The 22,299-nt window shown below is 43.3% G+C and overlaps 2 protein-coding genes across 4 annotated transcripts in view; one reads left to right on the top strand and one right to left on the bottom strand.

The window, feature by feature from the left end:
• fam222ba (family with sequence similarity 222 member Ba) overlaps nucleotides 1-20,970 on the bottom strand; it is a 28,692-nt gene extending 7,722 nt beyond the window's left edge. Inside the window, exons 1-5 of one of the 3 annotated variants that reach the window (XM_085936126.1) lie at nucleotides 20,854-20,970; nucleotides 16,808-16,924; nucleotides 14,681-14,858; nucleotides 14,424-14,473; nucleotides 279-406 (exon numbers count right to left, since the gene is read on the bottom strand). In XM_085936126.1, coding sequence (XP_085792252.1) covers nucleotides 279-360 — 82 coding nt within the window. In that variant the 5' untranslated portion in view covers nucleotides 361-406; nucleotides 14,424-14,473; nucleotides 14,681-14,858; nucleotides 16,808-16,924; nucleotides 20,854-20,970. The other 2 variants (XM_085936124.1, XM_085936125.1) reach the window with 2 other exon arrangements.
• eral1 (Era-like 12S mitochondrial rRNA chaperone 1) lies at nucleotides 17,345-20,054 on the top strand. The gene is made up of 11 exons (XM_085935852.1): nucleotides 17,345-17,568; nucleotides 17,680-17,838; nucleotides 17,920-18,047; nucleotides 18,177-18,254; nucleotides 18,325-18,371; nucleotides 18,431-18,492; nucleotides 18,570-18,682; nucleotides 18,738-19,028; nucleotides 19,096-19,245; nucleotides 19,365-19,445; nucleotides 19,648-20,054. The coding sequence occupies exons 1-11, from the start codon at nucleotides 17,463-17,465 to the stop codon at nucleotides 19,768-19,770; spliced, it is 1,338 nt and encodes a 445-aa protein (XP_085791978.1). The 5' UTR covers nucleotides 17,345-17,462; the 3' UTR covers nucleotides 19,771-20,054.
• Nucleotides 20,971-22,299: the final 1,329 nt, after the last annotated feature.

Genomic DNA, 22,299 nt, shown 5'->3' with positions numbered 1-22,299 from the left:
AAAGCTTAGGTAATATTCATGAAATATTATATTCACGGTTATTCTGTCGATTCATCGAATAAAAATTGGATTTGGCATGAAAATGTTATAAAAGCATTTCCCCCAAAACCTGTTTTGGTATTGTTTGTGATAATACTCCCCCCCCCCTCAAACCCTCATTGCTGTTCATTCTGAGTCCAGCCTAATATTTGTTTAATATCTAAAAGAATGTCTGGCATGTGTACATGCCGGCACGATTGGAAGAGATTGGTTGGCCGTGTGGGATGGTCGCTACTTACATTTCTGAAGTCCAGTGTTCATCTGCGTGTGGGGGAGAAGCTGGAGGGGGAGGTCACCTGGCCCTGGCAGACAGGCCAGCATTTCACACAGACACTAATGCAACATGGGGCACGCACTTCTCCTCACACTGTGGAAAGGAAGCAAGAAAAAGAAAAAAAAAAAATTGGGGGGGTTGCTTAGCAATACAGAAGCAGTACTGATTAAAGGAACTTATCCCCACAGGCAGACACCTTAGGAAGTCTGTTGAATTACACACTGATTCACACTTGGAGCGTGAGGTAAGGTGACATTTGATGCTGTTAACTTGAATTAAACATCAAACCTCACAAGTCAAATGAGCCTGAGGGTGGGGGGGGTGGGTAGCAGGTTTAAGTGGAGTCCCTCCACCTTCTCGTCCTACATGCTTCTAGGATCCCGCTACCTGCACTTTACCTCTCTGTTCCCCCACAAGACCGCAGCGGAGCAAATTGATGAGCCCTGTACATTTTGGAAACATTAGACAAGGGAGCTGGACCGAGATAGAGTGAAAAGAAATGAATAAATGAGGCTACAGCTTGAAAAAAAAAATAAAATAAAAAAAAAGAATGGCTGCCAATCTGTGCAATAACCCTGATGTAATAGAGAGGGGGAAAAAACGTTAGGCATGCTCCACTTGGCTTACTGCTGGATTCCAAACAACACAGATGCTTGCTTAATCAGCACTAAAGAACAGTCGGGGAGCAAATGAAGTCTAAAGACTCGGTGCCCTCTCTTCCTTTTACGGCATGGCATCAGCCGAGTGTGGCAAGTGTGTGCAGACAAATAGAGTCTATGAGGGAGGCAATTACCCACAAAACAACCTTGGCATGCCTGCGATGGCTTAAAGGTGTCGCTCCCACCCCCCCACCCCCCTGCGGGGAAAGGAGACAAGTATAGGAAAGGGTGACAAAGTGAGATGGAGAGGTGGAAAGACAGAAAGGGCAGGTGGCAGGTTTGGGTGGGGGGCTGAACCTGCTTTAAAAAGCAGGAGCTCAAAAAGGTCAGGACGACAGCTCATTTAAATCCTCCTGGCGAGTGGAGGGAAGGAAAAAAAACAAGCCTTAATGAAGCTGCCACTTCCACATGGATACCTGAGAGCGTTGCACCTTGGGGTGGCTGCAGGTGGGGGTAAGGGGCAGAGGGAGTCGAAAAAAAAAAAATGTGGTCACTTTTCTTTGATACTGTATGCACCCTTTCTGCAAGCTGAGCTTCCCACACCTCCCTTCCCTAGCTTTCTGATTTACAGCTTGGACCGCCATATGGCAGCAATCCCTGCTCTCGATTCACTGTGTCACCATGCATTAACTTTAATTGGTCTGATATGTTATTCTTTTTTCCCCCCCTCCTCCTCTTCTCAGCCTTGGAAGGAGTTTAGGTACACAGCGCCTTGATGTCAGTAGACAGGATTTCCAGCTCTCATTTATCAGGGTGCCAAGATTTCACATAAAGATAACGGCAATCTCTCTGACAACAAGCAGCGCCTAGGTTGAAGGGAAAAGCACATATCAAATACAGCGGAGCTTTCGGGGGAAGAAAAAAAAAAGGGGGGTGACAAGCTCGTTTTGATTGATGCCGCGGGAAATAAAATGCCAGCGTAAGCTAGCAGTGTGTCTGTTAAAAGGACACGCAGACGCCAAGCCGCTACAGGCGAGAAACAGCTAGCAGGCCATCAGTCCACCCCCCCTTCCTGTTCTCCCCCCCACAGCGCCCCCTGAATGTCAGAAAACGCTGCAGTGGGGAGTGCGGCGGCAAAGGTCAGCCTATGGTAATGCCCCAGCTGACACTTCGCCTTACAGCCAAGAGCAAGGAGGGAGGGGGGACGACGGGGGGGGGGGGAGTCTGCCGTCAGTATCAGCACCAGTGTCACAGCAACTTACATGCGCAGCTACTTCATGTCACGTTTCCAACGGGCCTTCTTGTATCAGCTTGCCAGGCAAGGCTACGGTTTGGAAACGCCTTTCGTTTCACTGCGGCTTGTCAAGGGTAAGCTGGTGTTACAAAGATAGCATCGGTTCTTATCAGGTGGGACAGAGCAAAGAAAAGGGACAACCGTGGAGGACGTGCAGCATTTTCTTGTTTTTCTTACATTGGAAATTGACATTTTTATTCCGCCCACCAGATAATTGATATAAAATAAAATAAGATAAAATAAATAATAATAATAATATTAATAATTAAAAAAAAAAGTACAATAAAATGTTATTGAATTTTATGGGGTTTTGACGAGACCTGTTCCGAATGCTATGACAGAGATAACCCAGACAGAGACTCTGCAGGTGGTAGTCAGCATTTGACTGGCTTCTTCTTCTGGATTGCACTCTGACCACCAGGCAGGGGGCTCTGTCTAGTCTGAAGCCTCCAGCCATCATCCCCTCCTGACAGAGGGGAGGGGGGGCTTAGAAGCCTTTGTGATGCAGAGAAACAGTTCGCTCTGCCCGGTACGGAAACTGATTTTCATCTGTGGAGAACTGGGGTTCCTAGCCAGCAGAGCAGGCATGGGTTTGGTGGAGTTTAGCCAGGCATCTCACACTATCAGCCCCGCGCAGGCAGGCAGGCAGGCAGTCGACAGAGGCTTCTCTGGCTGGCTGTGACTCGGCGAGTCGCCACGGCAACTTAGACAAACATTGTGCTTTGCATTTTCAATAATGCCCCCAAAAAACAAAGCACAACTGGTGCAAGGGATGTTGTGTGTTGTCAAACTGTTCCTATTAAAGCTGACCTACATTTTGTCTTATTTTAGCAATAAGATCAAAGTCGAGAGCCGATGCGGGAAAATATTTAGGCAACCGACTTTGATAATCATTACAGAGCAAATCAAACTGATAAGATCCACCAGCAAAGCCCAAAAGCGGCTCATTTTAAACAGATATGTAGCTATATAAATAGATTTTTTTTTTTTTTTAAATTTGCAGCTTTCTATGGCGATTAAGAGCAAAAGCAATTAGGAGAACCCAAGTCACCGTGTTGTTCAGTGCTTGTGCTAACTAGTGCTGCTGCAGAGGAAGAGTGGTGGTGAAAGCTGGCTGATGTTATTTTAATTGCATGTTTACCTCCAGGTTATAAGGTCTGAAATACAGCCAAATAAAAACACAACTTCAATGCAACTACAGTCTGTTGATTCTCTCAGGGCAGAGAGAGAAATTACAGTACTTTTCTTGCCAGCCGGCTGTGTGAATAGGAAGTATAGAAAGAAATGGAGCAGGATGAAGAGCCTTTTTTTTTTTTTCTTTCTGTTTCTAGAATGCTCAAGTATTCAGTCTAAAAGAAAGAGGGCTGTTGCGTATGTTAACAAGAAATGAAAAGATGACTATTATTACCAAGGTTTTGCAAACAACAGTGTTTGTGGAAAACGATGGGAGTTGAAGGCCACAATTATTTACCGTTTGGAGAAATGACAAATTCATTTTCATTGACGTTATTTTGCACTTTCTACCTGGATGATCCCATAGATATACTACGAATATATTTGCCTGTGATGCATTTTCAGAGGCATCTTGGTTCACTTGATTCAAATTGTTTTTGTGTTGGTGGTTTTCCCTCAATTGAAAAGGAAAAAGAAAAAAAGTACTGATAAAAATACTGTTAAAGTACCGAATCGATAAGCGGTATCGTTACGAGTAGTCGTATCATTAAAATCTTAGCGATACCTACCTACGAGGAGTCTGTAACTTGAGGTGAGCCCTGAATGCAAAATATTAATAATTACAATTTATCTCAACATAGCAGGTACTTCTAAAGGATTATGTTCAAGTACTTGTATCAGTGATTACTCAGCTAGTATCGGTCTGGAACAAAAGTGGTATCAAAAGATCCGTTGTTATGCTAGACCTGACTAAACACGACATCCATCACACTGAGGCTCGGTTTACAACTGACTTAACAGGCATTCCATTTGTTTCCTGAAAGCCCAAACATTTGAATGGGGGTGTCTCGTTTGTATGTAAACAATGAAACAATTATCGGCGGAAACACGTGCACATGCTAATGCCTGTTAAGCGTTGATGCAGACCACGTTATGTGCTGTTGGCAGGAAATTGTAAACAGAAACCCAAAAAAATAAATAATAATAATTCCACACATACCCAAAATGTTGCCGCAAAAACATCATCCGACTCTCTTTTGTTATTGGTCACAAGGTGGAAACCGAATCAAAATGTAATGTAGCAAAACTAGAATTTGTTGATAACTATCAACGACACGAATACACGAAATATCCTCACGTACGATCAGATGTGGAAACAAAGCAATGCTGCAAATTTTCCGCTAGCAAGTTGAACTGACAACTGCTACGCTCAGGAATGTTAAATACGGGTATTAGCGCTAACAACTAGAAGCTCCATTACGAAGCGTTTGGACAATTTTGAACCCATTTATTTGGCTTTCTTTCCACTTCAAAGTCAGCATCGCATATCCCAGAGTCACAGCAGACAACAATGAGCTGAGTCACATGTTCTCAGATGGCAGACTGTGGGGCTCGGGTAAGGGCACGCTCAGAACAACATTGACGAACAGATGTTACACTTGCCGTGAGTATTTGAAAATGTGCGTGCAGGAGTCCGCGTGACATAATCGCGCCACTCCAGACGGATGTTTTCCTAAACTTGTTTACACCTTCAATGTGCTGTTATGAATTGGATAATTGCAGCAGAAGCAGATGGAAAAAGGTGTAAACAAATATACAGACATGTTTAATTCAAATGTGTAGCGCCATGAAGATACTTTATGAATAAATATTGGGACATCTGGCCTTTAGAGTTACAGAAAGTGAAAATGGAAGAAAAATATGGTATTGATTCCACAGATTTGACTTCTGAAAAGATGCAATCATGACGTTCACGATTCGGCAATTTTTGCCTGACCTATATTTGAAAATACTTTCCGCCTAAAAAGTGTCAACCTGAACCGGGCCCCAAATGTTCAAATGAGCTAATTGAGCTTCCTCGCTTGTTTTGGGGGGGAAATGACAGCTAAAGAGCTGTAGATTTTTTTTTTTTTCTCCCCAGGTGTAAAGCTAAATTAGGATAGAGAGGTTTTCATTTGTTAGCAGGTGCATCCATTTTGTGTTTCCGCCTCATCCATGCTTCGCCTCACTGAAAGAGAAATTGGACACCCCAGTGACAAATTGAGGATGCGATTAAAAGGAGAAACAGGAAATCTTTGTTAAGTGCTAGTCGATTGGGATTTCAGGCTACGCTCACACATCAGAAGAGCACGTGTGTGCATTTTTGGTTGGTACGGATCCAAAAAGCAGAACCGACACCGCCTCTTGTACCATTTGCCCTCTTATCCAGGTGTTCCCACGGCTTATGTCTCAGCTTTGAGTGTTCCATAAACAAAACTATCAACGCAGCTGTTCCCACAAGTCTCTCTCCCACACAGACAAAATGCCCCACGGACCACCTCTAGTTCCAGCTCGTCTGAAGTCCAACTGCGATTTGTTTGTGAACACGGCTAAGCCGAATGGGCATTCACGCTCTAAAATGGAGCTTGGTACAAAAAAAAAAAAAAAAAAACAGGGAGATTTAATAGGCCTCCCATAACAAAAACGTTTTTTACTCTTTGCTATACGTGTCAACGGTCAGGTGGATTTTCATTGAGAACTTGGCAACTTTCAAGAGAAGAAGCACAAACGCCGATTCAAAATCCGACTGTGTGTGTGTTCAATAGATGGCGATCCGCCCGCCTCCTCGCTGGCTCTGCGAAAGGTTAGTAGGGTGAGCCGCCTCCGTGGCAGCTCTGACATTCAGTCTAACCCCGCGGCCAGACCAAACCAGTTTCTCCACGCATGGAGAACAAAAAAGTCATCTTTTCAATGCGAGAAGTGCTCCGTCTGCCAATGGTAACTCACAGGACATGTGTGGTTCTCTTCTCCATCTCCCATTTGTTTGTGGGTGCCCTCTGAGCCCTTGGCTTTTCCGCCAACTGACACAGGTTGTGGGCATCGGGCAACCAAAGACTCTGCGGAAAAGGCAGGCAAATAGAGGCCAAGCACGGCAAACATCTCACCTCTGTGTGTGGATGGGAACATCTGGTTTGTTCAACTATGAGCCCACACAAGTGCTCAGTTGTGTACTGGCGTTGTCATGACACCAGAATTACATCTTCTTCACAAGCAATAATAGTCCGACCAAAAAAACAACAACAAAAAAAGTCAAATCTGCAGTTTTGAATTCCAAGTTTGACCATGAACTGAACCTGGTGTTATTTCTGGAACATATTCTCAATACGCTCAACACAGAAACAATAACTACAGTTTATGAGGAGCTGAATCCAGGAAGGCTAACTCGATAATAAATCCTTTCTCCCCTACGAGAGCGATACGGTCATATGAGTAACAAGACTCGGCCCAGCTGATCAAACTCCTTTCCATATCTCACTTTCTTGCATCACATAGATCTCCAGCGGCCATCTAAGACTGATGATGCATGCTCAAAGGTCCATGCCATTGAACGGAGCATTAATGCACCCAGCGGCAAATTTCTACCATCGACCCTCGTTCCCTGCAATAAGGACAGAACCATCAATCAGGTCTCGATAGCAGACACTAGACGTGGCTTGATAAAGTAGGAGACTTTGGAGCTTATGATGAATGGATCTTTGAGATATGGCCTTCTTAACACAAAAAAAATGTGCTATTGTGTGGTAAAGCCAGCTGACTTAGGGCCCTTCCCGAGCCTCCCAGAAGTCTTCTGTTCTCACACCAATGCGTTGGAAGTGACCTTCAGGAGGCCCTCTCGTCCTGCTAATTGGGGTCTCTTCAGAGCACAGTGGTCTACCCTCCAAACAAGAGCGGAGGAGGGACCAAGGGGATCAAGAGGGTGGTGAACGAGAAGGAGAGAGAGAGAGGACTGGCCTGTGCGAACTGCAAGCTGCAGGGAAAAAAAAAAAAAGCTTTAGAATCTTGTTGGGAAAAATATGGAATGTCACGCTTTTGTAAACAAGCAAAAGGAAAGATAACCGTTTGGTTTGCTGAAAGGCCGTCGAGTAAGGCAGGTACTTATTATCCCCTCCGTGTCATTACAGACATGGAGAAGGAAATGACAGCAGTCACTTATCATCATGTCATGGTCACTATCCATCAGTGTGATCAACGCTTAGTCATAAAAAAAAAAAAGGAAGACAAAGTCCAAGATCTCGGCCATAGTACAAAAGATGCCCGGAGGGCTTTATGACGGCTCCGTGGAATAATTCTGCCAATGACACTGCACAATGTTAATAAGTGAGGGAATAAATATGTGCGGGGGATATATCCCGAATCGACTTTTGCAAAGAGGGTGGCCGTGAACAGAAAAGGTCTGCATTTAATTTGCTAATCCATCACTGCAATTGTGCCAGCTAACAAAGGCAGAGAGGAAAGTCGAGGGGCATTCAGAAGCAATGGAGCATGCTGAGGGCCCAGTGTGTGGGTTCTCCGTGGAGCAGGCCAGGCCACAGCCCGTGGCCCTAAAAGCCTAGCCCGGCCGGGCGCTTGAGAGAAAAGCCTCCGATGAGCTCGGGGGCAAGCAAGACTAATCTCTTCATGTCCCGAGAATTGTTTAACCATGTTTGACTGATTAACCCCAAAGCCCTCCGTTCCAGTTGCGATCTATTTGTTCAAATCGAGTCTTTTGCAAGTCGTGGCGCTGAGAGGAACGTGGAAACAAAAGATCCTGCCCGAACATTCTATTTGGAGGATGCCAACCGGCTTCTTTTTTTTTTCTTTTTTCCTCCCCTACCATCTAAATCCACGCAACAGCGCCGCTCACATTAAAAGAAAAGGTCAGCGAAATGTTGAAGCACTCCGAGCCCAAACTGTCGCGTCACGCTGGCTTTTACCGGCTTCATGGGAAAAGGAAATTTAAAACACTGCGTGGAAAAGGAGGTTGCCAGGAAGATTAACCCAGCTTCCTTTTATAGCCTCTGAGAAGAGGTTAAATCACATATTACATCCCCCCTGAAATGTCTCAGAGTAATTAGATCAAGAATATTACTCTCTCCTCTTCCTCTCGCAGACTTGCGGCTGATCAAAGCCTAATGATGGTGTCAGTGCCTTTGGCAGTGCCGGCTGGATAAATCTCCCCATCGGGACGGCAATCTGTCAAGAGCCGCAAGCTCTGCTAAACAGCGCGGGACATGAGCGGAATGGTGCTTGACACAAAGTCGACTAAACGAACCACATCCTTTACCAATAAGCTTTCCATCAGCGCCGCCGCATTAAAATTCACAGGAATGATTCAAAGCCAACTTTTGTTTTGGCTAGCCGCTTTGCTATGTGCGCACGTCAGACGATACGGAGGTGGAAAAAGACCGGACCAGATCGGAGCAGCACCTGGTCTGGCGATGGGGCACGGCGGGGGCTTACCGGCTATTAATTACAGAAAGCCGACACTTAAATCCCTGCAACGAGACCTGGGAAGTGAGCTACTCGGCAAAGACCGACGCTTGCCTGTCACACAGCAACGTGACCTGCCTCAGGACTCCTTACACATGAATACTTACAAGAATGTCTTTCAAATTGCTCCCCCCCCCCCCCTCACGACCCCGCTTTCCATCCACATCTCATTCTACGGATGTAGCACAACTCGAGGGGCTATTTTCTGACTAACGCAAAAAATGCTTGTGCAGTGGCGTGATAAAAGTTGACTTTTTTTTCTCTCCCCTTTTCAAACTCAATGCTTCCTTTGTAAACAATCTTGCGGGTTTCATCCCTTGGCGGCCTGAGAACACATTACGCATAATGGTCAATTTTATTATCTGCTCTGAAACTGAAAGGATGCAAACAAAAGGGGGAAATGGTAGGAGATATGCCAATCGTTGATCGTTGAAAGATGTCAGACAAAAGACGCCCTAAGAACCTGACAGCTTTTCTTTCTGTGTCATGTTCCACCTCGGTTCCTTCTGACGTTAGAAAAGCACATCCTGAACACAAAATCAAATCAAATCAAATTAAATTACATCCACTTCCAGAAGTCAACCAAGTGAACACTACCAATAGGCTTGGTAAGTAGTAAAGGCTATTAAATAGCTAATTTTAGCTTAGCTGCTAAAAGGTCAGACATAAAATCTCTCACGTTTTAAACCATCTTAAAGTACAACGCAACATCCTGTTCATGTCGGTATCAAGTGTGGGTCCTCTGCTTTTACAACAATAACTAGAGTTGAACTATGAACCCGTGATTAGAGCCGGCAATCCCCCCCGTAGGGTGACAACTGCGCCACTGCACATTCCAGGAAACGCCACTTGCTGAAGACATAAACAACATGGAGGGCTGCGTTGATGCTTACAGCCTCACTAAATGCCTTTCGATTCACGGCCGTGGCGCTATTTCAGAATGGTACTGAGAAGACGGGGAGGAAATCTAGGTGTCGGAAGCACTGCCTGTAAAAGAAATGACAAAAGTTGAAATAAAATATATATCAAAAGTTGAACACGACGTTCATCTGCAAAGTTCACGGCTACGTTGAGAGAAAAAGACATTTGCGTTTGCTTTTAAAGCGCCCGGTGAATGACGTGCCAGCGATTAGTCAGTGAAGGTCAGAATTTTAGCCTATCCTTTCAGCTGCTTTTCACAACACGACCCCCGGAGCTCTTTCCAACAACAGGAAGAATGTCATCTGGTTACTTTTCAAGGCACGGAGATAGCATTCACTGCGGCCAACAATGGGTGCAAACAGGACCCGGAGGGCGAGGAGGTTATACAGAGCGCCATTGGAAGTGCCGTCTGTTCTCCGACGCACGGTGAAATAAAAACGCACCCACGCATTCGGGCGTGGGGAAGGGTCACGGGCAAAGGGCCAAGTGAATCCTCACTTCTGTTGCTCTGTCAAAGGAGCCTCCAGAGCTTCCTGACACAACCTCCTCCGCCATGATTTTTCAGACCATACCTTTTTGGGGTTGTCATACTCAATAGGAGGATGAAAAAAAGTTGATGCTTCATATACATTACATATTTTCGGATCACTTCAAATCATTTGCTGCAGCGGCTGTCGAGAGACAGCATTTATGCAGAGTGGGTAACATTTGGAAAGAACATGTAACTGATTTTGCCCATCTGGCTTTTTGTAAATAAGCATTGTCAGTTGGTAATGCTATAAAACAAGACAATCTCCATTTTCCTGTCCAATGATCTTTCCCCAAAGCTATTGAAGGAAATTTAGTCAGCATCCCTAATTAGCAGTCTCATAAATTTAGCTAACATTAAAAAAACAAAACCACATAATTTTTGTCAATATAGCAGAATTTGCAATCATGAGGGGTTCACAGTCAAAGGTCACGCAACACAAGTTCCAATGAAGAAAGCTGGCCTCAAATTATAAAAATAAACTTCAATCTTGTGATGAATCCTGATATTATTCTGTTTGTGAGGCCTTTTCCCTGCCCAAAAAAAGCCCTTCCAAACAGAGGAGAAATTCAGTCTCTAATGAATCGTTTGAAATATTAAAAATAAAGCCCAATTAGCCGACAGCCTTTTATATCTCCTCCGCCTCTCTTCTAATCCTCTGGAAGCTTTATCTAATGTTTCTGCCAAGTATGAAACGAAACAAGGGTGTGAACGTTGTAGCTCCACCAGTAGCGGCTTTACTGGTGCTTTGTTTGCGACCCCGTCGACCGGGTCACCCTCAAAGCTAGCTAATGATGCCACCGATATGTAGGCTTGGAAAACGACAGCGACAGACACCATAATGATATTTATTAGCATTGCCTGGGATGTAATCTGGGGCTCTCTTATTAGAGTCTATTTGGGGGGTGGGGGGGGAGGCTCAGCGATCTGATTGAGACAGCCTTATCTTGTGCCATAAACAGAACGCCGCATCTGGGCCTGCTCCTCTTGCTACTGATGGAGGCGGATAAACAGCTCTGTTGTCTCCAGTGACTCGGTGGAGGCTGATCACAGCGAGATGCCCTCGTGCCTCCCGCTGCTATGGCTGTTGTTACTGCCGTGAATGTCACAGTGAGGCATGCATTCTTTCACCATTGCCCTCGAGATGAAGACACAACAAATCGCTAAAAAGCTTTCTTTGGTGTTTAGTTGCAGGGGCCTGCCTGGTTTCGGAGGCTTTCGGGTTTCTTGATTGCGCAATTTGCTCGGTAAAACAAATTTTTTTTTGTATTATTATTTTTTTTTTGCCCTAATTGGAGTTGGCAAATCAAATGTGCGGGTCATTTCCTTACGCTCAGGCACAAGTGGGCCACTTTTTTTTTTTTTTTTTTAATAACTTCCTTGACCTGCTTTTGACCCTTACAATGTTGTCTCCAAAAACAACCAAACATCTGCCCCACAGCAAAGAGGACATACAAGGTGGAGGGGGGGGGGGAAACGGGGACAACCTGCTCTTCAAAAACTACTGAGGTGCAGAAAATAAAAATCCCTTATATATGCACATAAAATTTACAGGCAACACCTGCTGGAGATTTAACACCCACTGGCCCCTGCAGGGAAATGAGGTTTGGGGAGAGAGCGAGAGAGCCTGCTTGCACATTTCCAATTCAAACGCCACTTTTAATCATGCTCGTTCCACGGAGCACGTGCTAGTTAGCCGGGATCTTTTAGTCAACAATAACGGGGAGGGGGAAATAAAATGACCAATGACAAATCATTAATGAGTGCTGACTGCTAGGAGAATCTTTGCTATTCACAGGTGCTAAGACATAAAGTAGGGCTTTGATATCATCGTCGTCCCATTGCTGCAGTCTTGATGTTGCGCAGCAGATTGTTCTGCTGACAAGTACAGGGCCTTCTGCAACATAAAGCATGTGGGCCTCAATGGGAGCCACTCGAGAACAATTGCTTTGACTTTGCGAGACCAATCATAGGTCGGCTCCTGGTTTAATCCAGTCGATTTAGCATTTGGAAAGCTGCCGTGTGGGTTTTTACAATTCACATTGTACTGTATAATAATATGCGCCCACTCTAGTCTAAAGACGGTATTCTGATTCATATATGACGAAGCAAAAATAATAATCTACCTTTTTGTATCCATCCCGGGGGGTGGCCATTTTGCTTTGCCATTTATTGTCACCTGAAAATGACATCACAACGCATCAAGGGCTCAGCTACCGACAGTCACGGCTCACCTGTTTTCTGGGTCGGGCACGGTGATGTCATTTTCAGTCGACGGCAAGTGTCAAAATGGCTGCCCTCTGAGATGATTTCACAAATGCAAAAATCACATTCCACATGTTAAGCAACTCCTAAGTTCACGTTGCTATCCTTATCTTCATAACTACAAAGGGGGTAAAGGTTCACCCTAGATCATTTTGTTTGGATTCAAGGTAAAAAAAAAAAATTCAGAGGCTGATAAGATTTCCTTTTAGTTCTACTCAGCTTTAAATGCACTAACATAGGTTAAAAAAAAAAAAAAGAGGATGTGGGGGGGGGGGGGGGGTGGGGGAAGGCAAGATGCTGCACTTCAAAAAGCAAATAGAACTCTTCTGCCTCCACTGTAAATCAATACATTCCTACACAGTTGTCAATGGCTGACAGAAAAGCCTTAAGCCAAACTTGCTTTTCTGCCCTCGAGCAAAGACTCTTTGGTTTGTGGTGACAGGTCAAAGAGTCAGCACATGACTCATGAACGAGTGGCATTTCCCTTCGGTGGAGCGCACTCACTTTTTCTAGCGTGCTGACCAGCGTGACATGAACAAATGAACCAGGTGCTCTCGACATTCAGGCTTGTCTACTAGCTGATAAGCAAACGTGCAAAAATTATTTTCCGACTCAACCCGCAGTTGGAAAACACTCACCAAAACTTTTGGGTGAACTCCTCATTCATGACCAAACAGAGTATCATGCATGAGTACACTGCGTCAAAGCGTTAAGTCTGGTGTCTTCTGGAATTTTCTTTGGATGCTTTGTGAGGTCTATTTAACCGGGAGTTGGGTTAAGTAAGCAGACACATTCCTTATGAAGTGACAGTGAGGTCGCTGACAGCTAATTCTGGCTGCTAGCCAAGTAGCCACTGACTGGTTAGCTTCCATTGTAAGGTAATCATAAAAACTGCGTCCTCGGTTTTAGAGTGTCACCCATGCATGACATTTTAAAGTTACAAACGGCACGTAATGAACGTCTACTATAAAGGCTTTATTCTGGTAGAGGTGACATTAGAGCACTTTACAGATGGGAGAGGCCCTAGAGTCATTTGTTTCGAAGACCTAATTAATCTTCATTGCGCTGGGAAACATAGCACCCCGTTGCAAAAAAGGCTTCCTTCAAGTTCTACTCGATAATTGCACTGAGTCTGGGGGGGGGGGCTGAGTTTCCCCGACGACACGCTTTGAAATTTAATTATCTACTCTTTTGGAAAATGAAAGAAACCTAGCTTGCAAAAGTGCACTTTTGGACAAGCAAGGTTAGAGTTCATCTCTGGCCATATTCTAAGCTTGTCATGAAACAAACAACGATTTAAAGGCTCTTTTTTTTTTTTTTCTTTAGCACTCAAAATACACATTGAGCTCAACATTATCCAGCCATAGTCCTGGTTTTGGGAATAATGCCGGCCGGCCGGCTCATGACTCAGAGCAGCCCCAAAAAAACAACAGCAGCGGCATTAACATTCCGCCGTGCAAAGATCAGACTCAAAGGGGGCAGAAACGTCGATAGGATCCCATTAGTTAAGTGCGCCCTTAGGATAGCCGAAATTTGATCAGAGACAGACCTCTTCTGTCCAGACACAAACCATTAGATGTTGTGGTGAAAAAAGGCTGCTCCTCAGTCACAAACTCCTTTTTCATCACTCCTCCGAGGTTGATGTGCAGGGTGGCCGGTGACGTCAACCTTTTGTTATCACCTTTAACACTTGCCTTTGCAGGTGGATTGAAAAAATAAAAAAGCCTTCTCACTTTCCAGGAACATCATTGCAGTCAATATTGAAATAGAACCAAACAAGCTCCATGTGAACGGATACGAAGAGATAACTTCATTATGGCTAAATAAAGCCTTGTCACGAATAGCAAACAACTTCAACCACATAAAAAAGCCGGAGGGGAAGGGGGGGGCAAAACTGTATGAATATGATAAGGATGATTTGGCACGGAAATAGTCGTAAATCCTCAACTGTTGTCACAAGAACTAGCTAAGCATCTTAATAGTACTCATAAAAAACCAGTTTCATTCCTTTGCTGTATTGAGAGTTGAAATTAGACTCACAATCGAACCGTCCGCTATGGAGAGTAGAGGAGGTCCATAACCGCAGGTTGCTAGTAAAAAAAAAAAAAAAAAAAAGAAGAACCAGCTGAGTGGCCAGCTCCAGACTAGCTAACCTCCTAGCACGTCTCAAACGTACACAGTCCCATTGTTGCCCTCTCCTCCTCGCCTTTTTCCCCCAAATACGCGCGAGCAAATGCGGCGCAGGTGTCATCGAGAAGGAAGAGCGAATAGCGCATAATAAAGACACGACTACTTACTTTCCGTCAACCTCTGCAAAAGGCATCGTTTAGTTGGTCGCCATGGTTCAAAACGGACAGATTTACTCCCGACGCTCCGCACTGCCGAATCACTGCTGCTGCTGCTGCTGTTGCTGCTGCTGCTGCTGTCTGCGGTAGGCAACTTCCGGCGCATGCGCGTTACACGGCGACGTCTCCCCTGTAGTTAAAGGTACAGTCCAGTTGTGAACATCCGGGCATTTTTTATATTTCCCATGATACAACGTATTTTAGTCAATTTAAAAAAAAAAAATCTGTGTTGTCTTTATCTGACAAACATATAAATGTGCAGAAAATCTTGCCTAGAAGTTTTTGTGCATTCGGATATTCCAACCAGAACACGATTGAAACGAAATTATCATTCCATATTACTTGTATGTACTCTGAATGTTTTTCTTGTTGGCGTAATTGCGTCAAGAAAAACTCCATTAAAAATGTCTGTCAAATGTCAGACTATAATATTAATAATATAGAAGACAAAGGCTGAATATTTCATATCAGCTGTCTCCATGTGTTGCTCCACCTTTAGTGTTCATATATCCATGACCTAAAGGATTAAAGGTTGTGTTTGTGTAAGCCCATGTGTACAAATCCATTCAACCAGAGGTATATTTGTGTGACGACTTCAATAAATGCCTCCAAAGTATTGATGCAAGATTATCTGAAACAACATAGTGTGAGCAGTACAGAGACCTAGTGGTTGTTACATATGCCTCACCCACGTGAGGCTCTGGTTTCGAATCTGGCCTTGTGTAAAATCCTCAGTGCTGTCACCCGGGTTGCACTGCATGTATTATAATGCTCCTGCTAAATTCAGCCAGCAAGTGACTCTCCACATCAGTGAGTGAAGGAAGTGAAAATGCAGCGTGAAAGCCCAATCACATGCGGCGCTTAAAGTTCAGCAGGTGGGGAAGCAGCAGTAGCAGCGGGCTCCATCAGGAAATAATACAAAGTTAATGATGCAGAATGGCGCGCTCTCGCTTCATAGCCGAGACGACGTCAATACGGGATGTTAAAAGAACGCTGTTCCCAATTATTCGTTTTATATTCACCGATGACATGAGTGATGATTTGAAAGGGAAGGCATTATTGATTCCCTCAGTAGACAAGTTTCATCGATTGGAAGTCTTTACTTGATCTCCCCCGCTGTGAAAGAGATTGTACAATCAGAGCGTGAGTGTGACCTATATGGTTATTTTGGGGGTTAAATTGCTTCTTTAAAAAACAGTGATTGCTAGGTCCAGGGACCTTGGGGGTCTGTGGCAGAATTCGAGCATGCTGTTGAGCCATGTCTGATTGATAAGCAGTCAAAAGTCACATATCGGTTCATTAATCTGTTAAGAATGTGTGAGAAGGGAGGAAGGGGGCTTCTTGCAGCCAGCCAGCCAGCTGCGCGACATCACGCCTCTCAATGCAATCACGACGTGATGGATGCTCTGAAGCACTGACACATTGTTTCTCCCCCCCCCACCTTTGCTCCCCGTTGACATGCCTCCATGTCTCATGTGCTTATTATTCCGTGAACTTTGTTATTCCTCATGAGCAGCCGGGTCTTATTAGTGGAAACACTGCCTTGTCTAATCCCAGCTAAGCGTTAGCACCGAAGCATAAAATCGAATGCTTGACGTCACCTCGGCTGTCATATACATCACATGCCCCGTGTTAATTACATCAAATTGATTGAGTGAAATTTCGCACCACACAAAGGTTTTCATCCAAACGTGTGAAGTCCTCAGTGCGCTTCGAATGCCAGTGCGGGCTACAGCTTATGATTAAATGCTCTGTGGGTAAAGCCGTTTTTAGCGAGAGTGCTGTTCCTGAAGGCCAAAGTTAATGCAGTCATAGAGAGCAGTCTGATACATGCCCACGTGAAAGGGCCATGTGAGGAAAGCCCTGAGGGGGTGCGGGCCTTGAATGAGTGTGAGTGAGAAAGTGGGAGGAAGGCAAAGGGGGTGGGGGGGGAGAAAGTTTACTGATCCTCAAATATCCTTTTGGTGTCAGCTTCTCTTTGAATTCCGCAGTAAAGTGTCAGGTAAAAGCTCCATTTTTGTCTTTCTCGTCCGTGGTTGAAGAGCTTTTAGTGTTTGATGATGACAGATTGTGAGCTACCTGATATCCTTCATCATCCTTCCCCACTGGAGGTGTGTGCTTCACCCTGAGTGAGTCCTCGAGGACTAACAAACAGCCGGCGTGTTTGGACGACGAGGAGACATCTGTTCGTCCTGCCTTTGGCACAGCAAATGAAAACAATATGTTACCTTCATCATTCAATATGCAATCAGATCTTCTAAAGTCAGATGATGAACTTCACATCTATAATGTTTATGTTTGTCTTATGTTTATGTTCATGAGTTTGCTGATATTGTAATGAAAATGAAGCAGAATTATCCCAATGAAGAGAAGGTGAGTTGAAAATGAACAATTATTTTTAGTCAAACTAAAATATGAATTAGCCTACAATTGTTAATACTATCAAATGATATCAGTGATCATCGTCCAGTTTGTAAAAAACGATTGTGAACTTAAATTAACAGAAGAAACACAGTAGAGGAGAATAACGTTTTGGTGCAGTTACAAATCATGCCGCTAGACGGCAGTGTCATTAATCAGACGTCTTGAAACCGGAAGTCTTGTCTTGTTGATCAAACAAACATGGCGGCGCCCTATTGACTGCTCTCATGTGAAAGAGAAACAGCTACGCAGATTTCAATTGTACTCTTAATCGTTTCTAATTAAGTTTACTAGTTATTCGTCACAACGCGAAATGGCACTCAGAGTGTGCAGACGTTTAATCAGGGACTCGGCTGTCCTCTCCAGAAGACTCGTCGTGTCTACTCGCCAGGAACCTGCGCAATTGCTTCTCGCCACGGGTTAGCCTTTTAACAGCCATTTAAGCAGAGCTATTTTTGTTCTGTTTACACAGTCGTAGTGAGTTTTCGTTTCTTAGCAGTATGATCATGGAGATGCTGGTGTGTTTACAGGAAAAGCCTCATGTAGCTGCGGAAGAATCAACTCGCCGACCTTCAATCCAGCCTGTTTTATTACAACCGATGCATTTGTAAGCAGTTTGCTGAAAGGCAACACCGAGGAGGAAGACAACAGTTGTTTTCGCCTTCCCTCCTCTGTTCCTTCAAACAGTGGTAATTTGACTAAAGTCTCCAAGATGGACACCCTTCACTGATAGTCATATTTACTTACGTATATTTGTGTTTTCACAATAGGTGAACAAATGGCATTATTAATGAAACATCCCGATCAGCCTGAAGACTCAAAAGTTTTAAAAGTGGCAATAATTGGTGCTCCGAATGCTGGGAAGTCAACTTTGTCCAATCAGCTTCTTGGCAGAAAGGTTTCTTCCTTTTTAACTTATTAAATTCTGTCTTTTGGCTTCCTGAATCAATAAAGGAGCGCTAAAATAGGATACACTGTTTAGTGGTATCACTTTTGAATTGATCTTGCATATCCTTTCACATTGAAGGTGTTTGCTGTCTCCAAGAAAGTACACACAACACGAAAACGAGCCCTGGGAGTCCTAACAGAGGGCGATACACAGATTGTAAGAATTTGCATCTATTCCTAATGATCGGATTTGAAACCAGTGCTGTAACCGACACATTTTATTTTAGATTCTACTGGACACACCAGGCCTCACTACGCCATCCAAAGTCAAAAGGTAAATTTATCAGTGTGCACAGTGTGTGAAAATCATTACTAATATATTTGCATTGACAGACACCAGCTTGAGAAGTCTTTGCTTTTGGATCCTTGGCGCACAGTGACAGAGGCTGACCTAAGTAGGGCTGCACTTTTATTAGATTTTTTTTTATATAGATGAGCGTAATATTTAATAACAGTAACTGTCCATTCACAGTGGTGGTCATGGTCGACGTGTCGGACCGATGGATGAGCAGACAGCTGGACTTTGAAGTGCTCAAATGCCTGGCACGCCACCCGAACATCCCAGCGATACTTGTCCTCAATAAGGTATTCTCGTTAAGATTGCTTTCACTTCATCCCTTCATTATCTTCTATCTTTAAGGTGGATCAGGTGAAGATGAAGGACAAGCTGCTGGACGTCACGGCCGATCTAACGTGCGGCGTCGTGAATGGCCGCAAATTGCGCATTCGACCCGTGATCAAGCCCCCTTGGGCTGAGAAGAAGCCAGAGAGGGATTCGGAAGAGCCGCAAGACCAGGACGCCGCTGATGGAGACGAGTCTGACCTGACTAAGGAACAGCTGAGGACGCTCATGAGCCAGAAAGGCTGGTCTCACTTTAAGGATGTCTTCATGCTCTCTTCTCTAGATAGAGAGGACGTGGAGACACTCAAGGTTTGGAAAATCATAGTCATGAGACACGATATAAAATATTCCAAACTTTTCTTTTTTTTGTTGACAGGACTACCTAATGATCACAGCCAAGTCTGGAGCTTGGCAGTACCACAGCGAAGTATTAACAGACCAACGTCCTGAGGAAATGTGCATCAACATGATCCGAGAGAAGCTTTTGGAGCATCTACCCCAGGAGGTGCCTTATTCGATCACGCAGGTGATTAACAAATGATGGTTTGTCATGCACACTGAGTGGTGGTGACTCCACTCGCATAATGGTCCACTTTGACCTACATTAAATATGTATTTTGCATGTGAATCTCTTTCTGCTTTCAGTTCATTGACTTTTGGGACATGGATGAGAACGGAGAGCTTATCATCATGGTGAAAATTTACACCAAGAAAGAAACGCACATGGTAGGTCATGTGTTCATAGTCATGCAAAATTGATGACTCCTTTTCACTGTTTTTGAACTTAGGGCAAAGTAATAAATGTATTACTTTGGCGCCACCTTGTGGACATATGCTTCTAGTGCGCCATTTCTACAAATGTGATGTTTTATGCTTTTCTTGTACTTTATATTCAAAGCAGGCGCTTGTTTTTTTTTTACACGTGCAGAGGATGTTGATCGGCACGTCAGGCCAGATGATAGCACGGGTCGCCCAAGAGACGAGCGAACAGCTCACGTCCATCTTCCTGAGACAGGTGAAGCTGAAGCTGTCAGTTAAGATGAAGAAGTGATGATGATGATGAAGAAGAAAAGAAAATGACTTTTCAATGGATTGGCAGGCTCCCTGATGAGCTGGCTGTTTTATTTATATTTTGGGGGACAGATGAAGAGCTACTAGATCTGAACTTGGATGATAATTTGGTTTAAGATTTTTTTGCTCTTCATGATTAGGAGCAAAAGGCATAGCACACCCTTAGCGCTTATTAACGCAGATATTATACAATATTATGTAAACACCAAAGCGACCAAAAGTCAGAATCAACTCCTTCACAAATAAACTTGTCTTGAAAATGAACCACAGTACATTGTTTGTTTTGTCGTTTGAGATCATGTTCACAGCAGAGCAGGTTTGGCCGGCTTATGGTTTATCAGTTCCTGTCAGGAGGTTTCACTTGATACCGCCTACACGTGTTTTGGGGGCTGGAAATGGCTTCGAATGAATTACCCATTAATCATAGTTGTTACAATTTGAAGAAGGGTTCCATGCCAGTTATTTAGACCTAACCTTATCTAACCCTTCACTCACTAACCCAGGGTATAAATCATTTTGATATTCACCAGGAAAAACGTCCATATAGAATTCACAAATCTAATAGAAATACATTGATATCTATATCCAGGGGTGTCCAAACCTTTTCCAATGAGGTCCACATGCATGAACATATACATACAAGGGAGGTTACTAGAAATTAGGTGTATATAGCCTTAACTTTAGGGTATTAAAGTTAGAAAAATCCATTAAAAATGTATTTTATATTGTTGAATACATTTAAATCCAACACTGCATTCGTCACAGCTTTCCATTACTGGATCTTTATTGGCTCGATTTTAAGCTAGTTATTAAAGTTATTAGGCTGAGCGTCACACCTATTAACGTCAGTTTGAAATGGTTATCAACATTAACAGACTGAATTGGACTTATTAATATAAATGTATATAATTTTAATAAATTATTCGGCTCAGTATCAGCTGCGCTCGTGCCAAAAAACCCGGGAAAATGTCACTTAATCTTATTGATATTTGTCACAAGTTCACCTTCACATAAATGTTTATTAACATACACGAACTGTAGAATAAATATATCTTTTACTCACCTAATTTGAGAACGCCATTTGCACTCAGTGGTAGCAATGATGCTAACTTTCTAACTTTGGCTTAATTGATTCTGCCATGTTTAGCATCTTGAGGATACATTTCTTCTTCGTCTCGTTTGGTCCCTTTTTTTTTTGGGTGGAGCAACAATAGTAGTAGAACAACAGCTCTATCTAGTGTTAGAATATAAAAGTGCAATGATGGGCCACACGCATCAGAATAAAACTGCATCTCACCACTCACAAAAAACGCATTTTAAATTTGCTTCCACAACTTTATTGTTTCAAAACACACACAAAAAATCATCACAGCTATATTTTCTTTCAGGTTCAGTCGATAATGAGTGAGAGCCATAGAACCCTTACCATTACTAAAACTCAGTAATGGTAACGGTTTGACGGCCCCCCCCCTCTCAGTTTCTCTGAAGTGTAGGTCCATCCAAGAACAAGGAAGGAATGACCCCCCCTGGATAGTACATCATCTATACTGTAGTGTCTCTTCATTAAACTTACAGTATAAGATGATATCCTGTCCAGGGCACAAGCTTCTTTTGTGACAAAAAGATATTTATAAGGTTAACTATTTGTGTCATACTCACTCATTTGTGCAGGCAGCATCTCCATGCTTGTATCTGGGGCCCGTCTTGCATGATCTCCCCTATTAGAAGGGTACCCACAAGCTCATTAGCATAAAGTGATAACAAGAGGGTTGGTCTTATCGCTAACTTCTTGCCTCTGTTCACACCCTGCTTTTATTTGCACAAAGAAATTTACAGAAATTGATATTATTTTCAATATCTGACAGGTTTGTGGTTCTCAAACTTTTTACATTAAGTACAAAATTAGCAAAAATGACAAGGCGTTTTGAAATAATAATAAAAAACAAATAGTAAGGTTTTTTTTAATATATCAAAATTTATTTTACTTTAAAATTGATCATATATAGTAAGGCTTTTTTTTTTTTTAAATACAGTTTTGTGCTATAATAAAGTTGAATTTGCAATGCATGATGACAATCTGACACCCCCACAGATTAATCCCTGATACTTTAGGAGATAAAAAATGTAATAGCATGATATGTCAGATGATGATGTCTTATCTGACTTTTTCTACTTAATGGTTTTACCCTCCCAAAATTCGAGGATTTAGATTTGTACTAGATATGTCACGCATCACATTCTTATAGATGCATGAGACAGTTCATAGATTTTTTTTTATTATTAAATTATAAACTTTGTAGGTGACTTTTTACTCACACTATTTAAAAAAATGCTGCAGGTTTAAGTACAGGAAAACATATTTCAACGGCTTCTCTTGTGTTTCAATGGACATAACATGGTGCCTGGCTGTTTCCATGGTAACCATCACTAGTTAGGGTGTGGCACCTGCTTTAGTGGATCTGCAGACCCCGATAAAGAAAGATGTCAGACTATCAGGGTGGTTTGCTCT

This window comes from Syngnathus leptorhynchus, chromosome 17 (genome assembly GCF_054491065.1).
Source record: "Syngnathus leptorhynchus isolate UIUO chromosome 17, UIUO_Slep, whole genome shotgun sequence".
Lineage (NCBI taxonomy): Eukaryota > Metazoa > Chordata > Actinopteri > Syngnathiformes > Syngnathidae > Syngnathus > Syngnathus leptorhynchus.
Note: the sequence above shows the minus strand (reverse complement) of the source record. Positions and strands in the feature narration are given on the sequence as shown.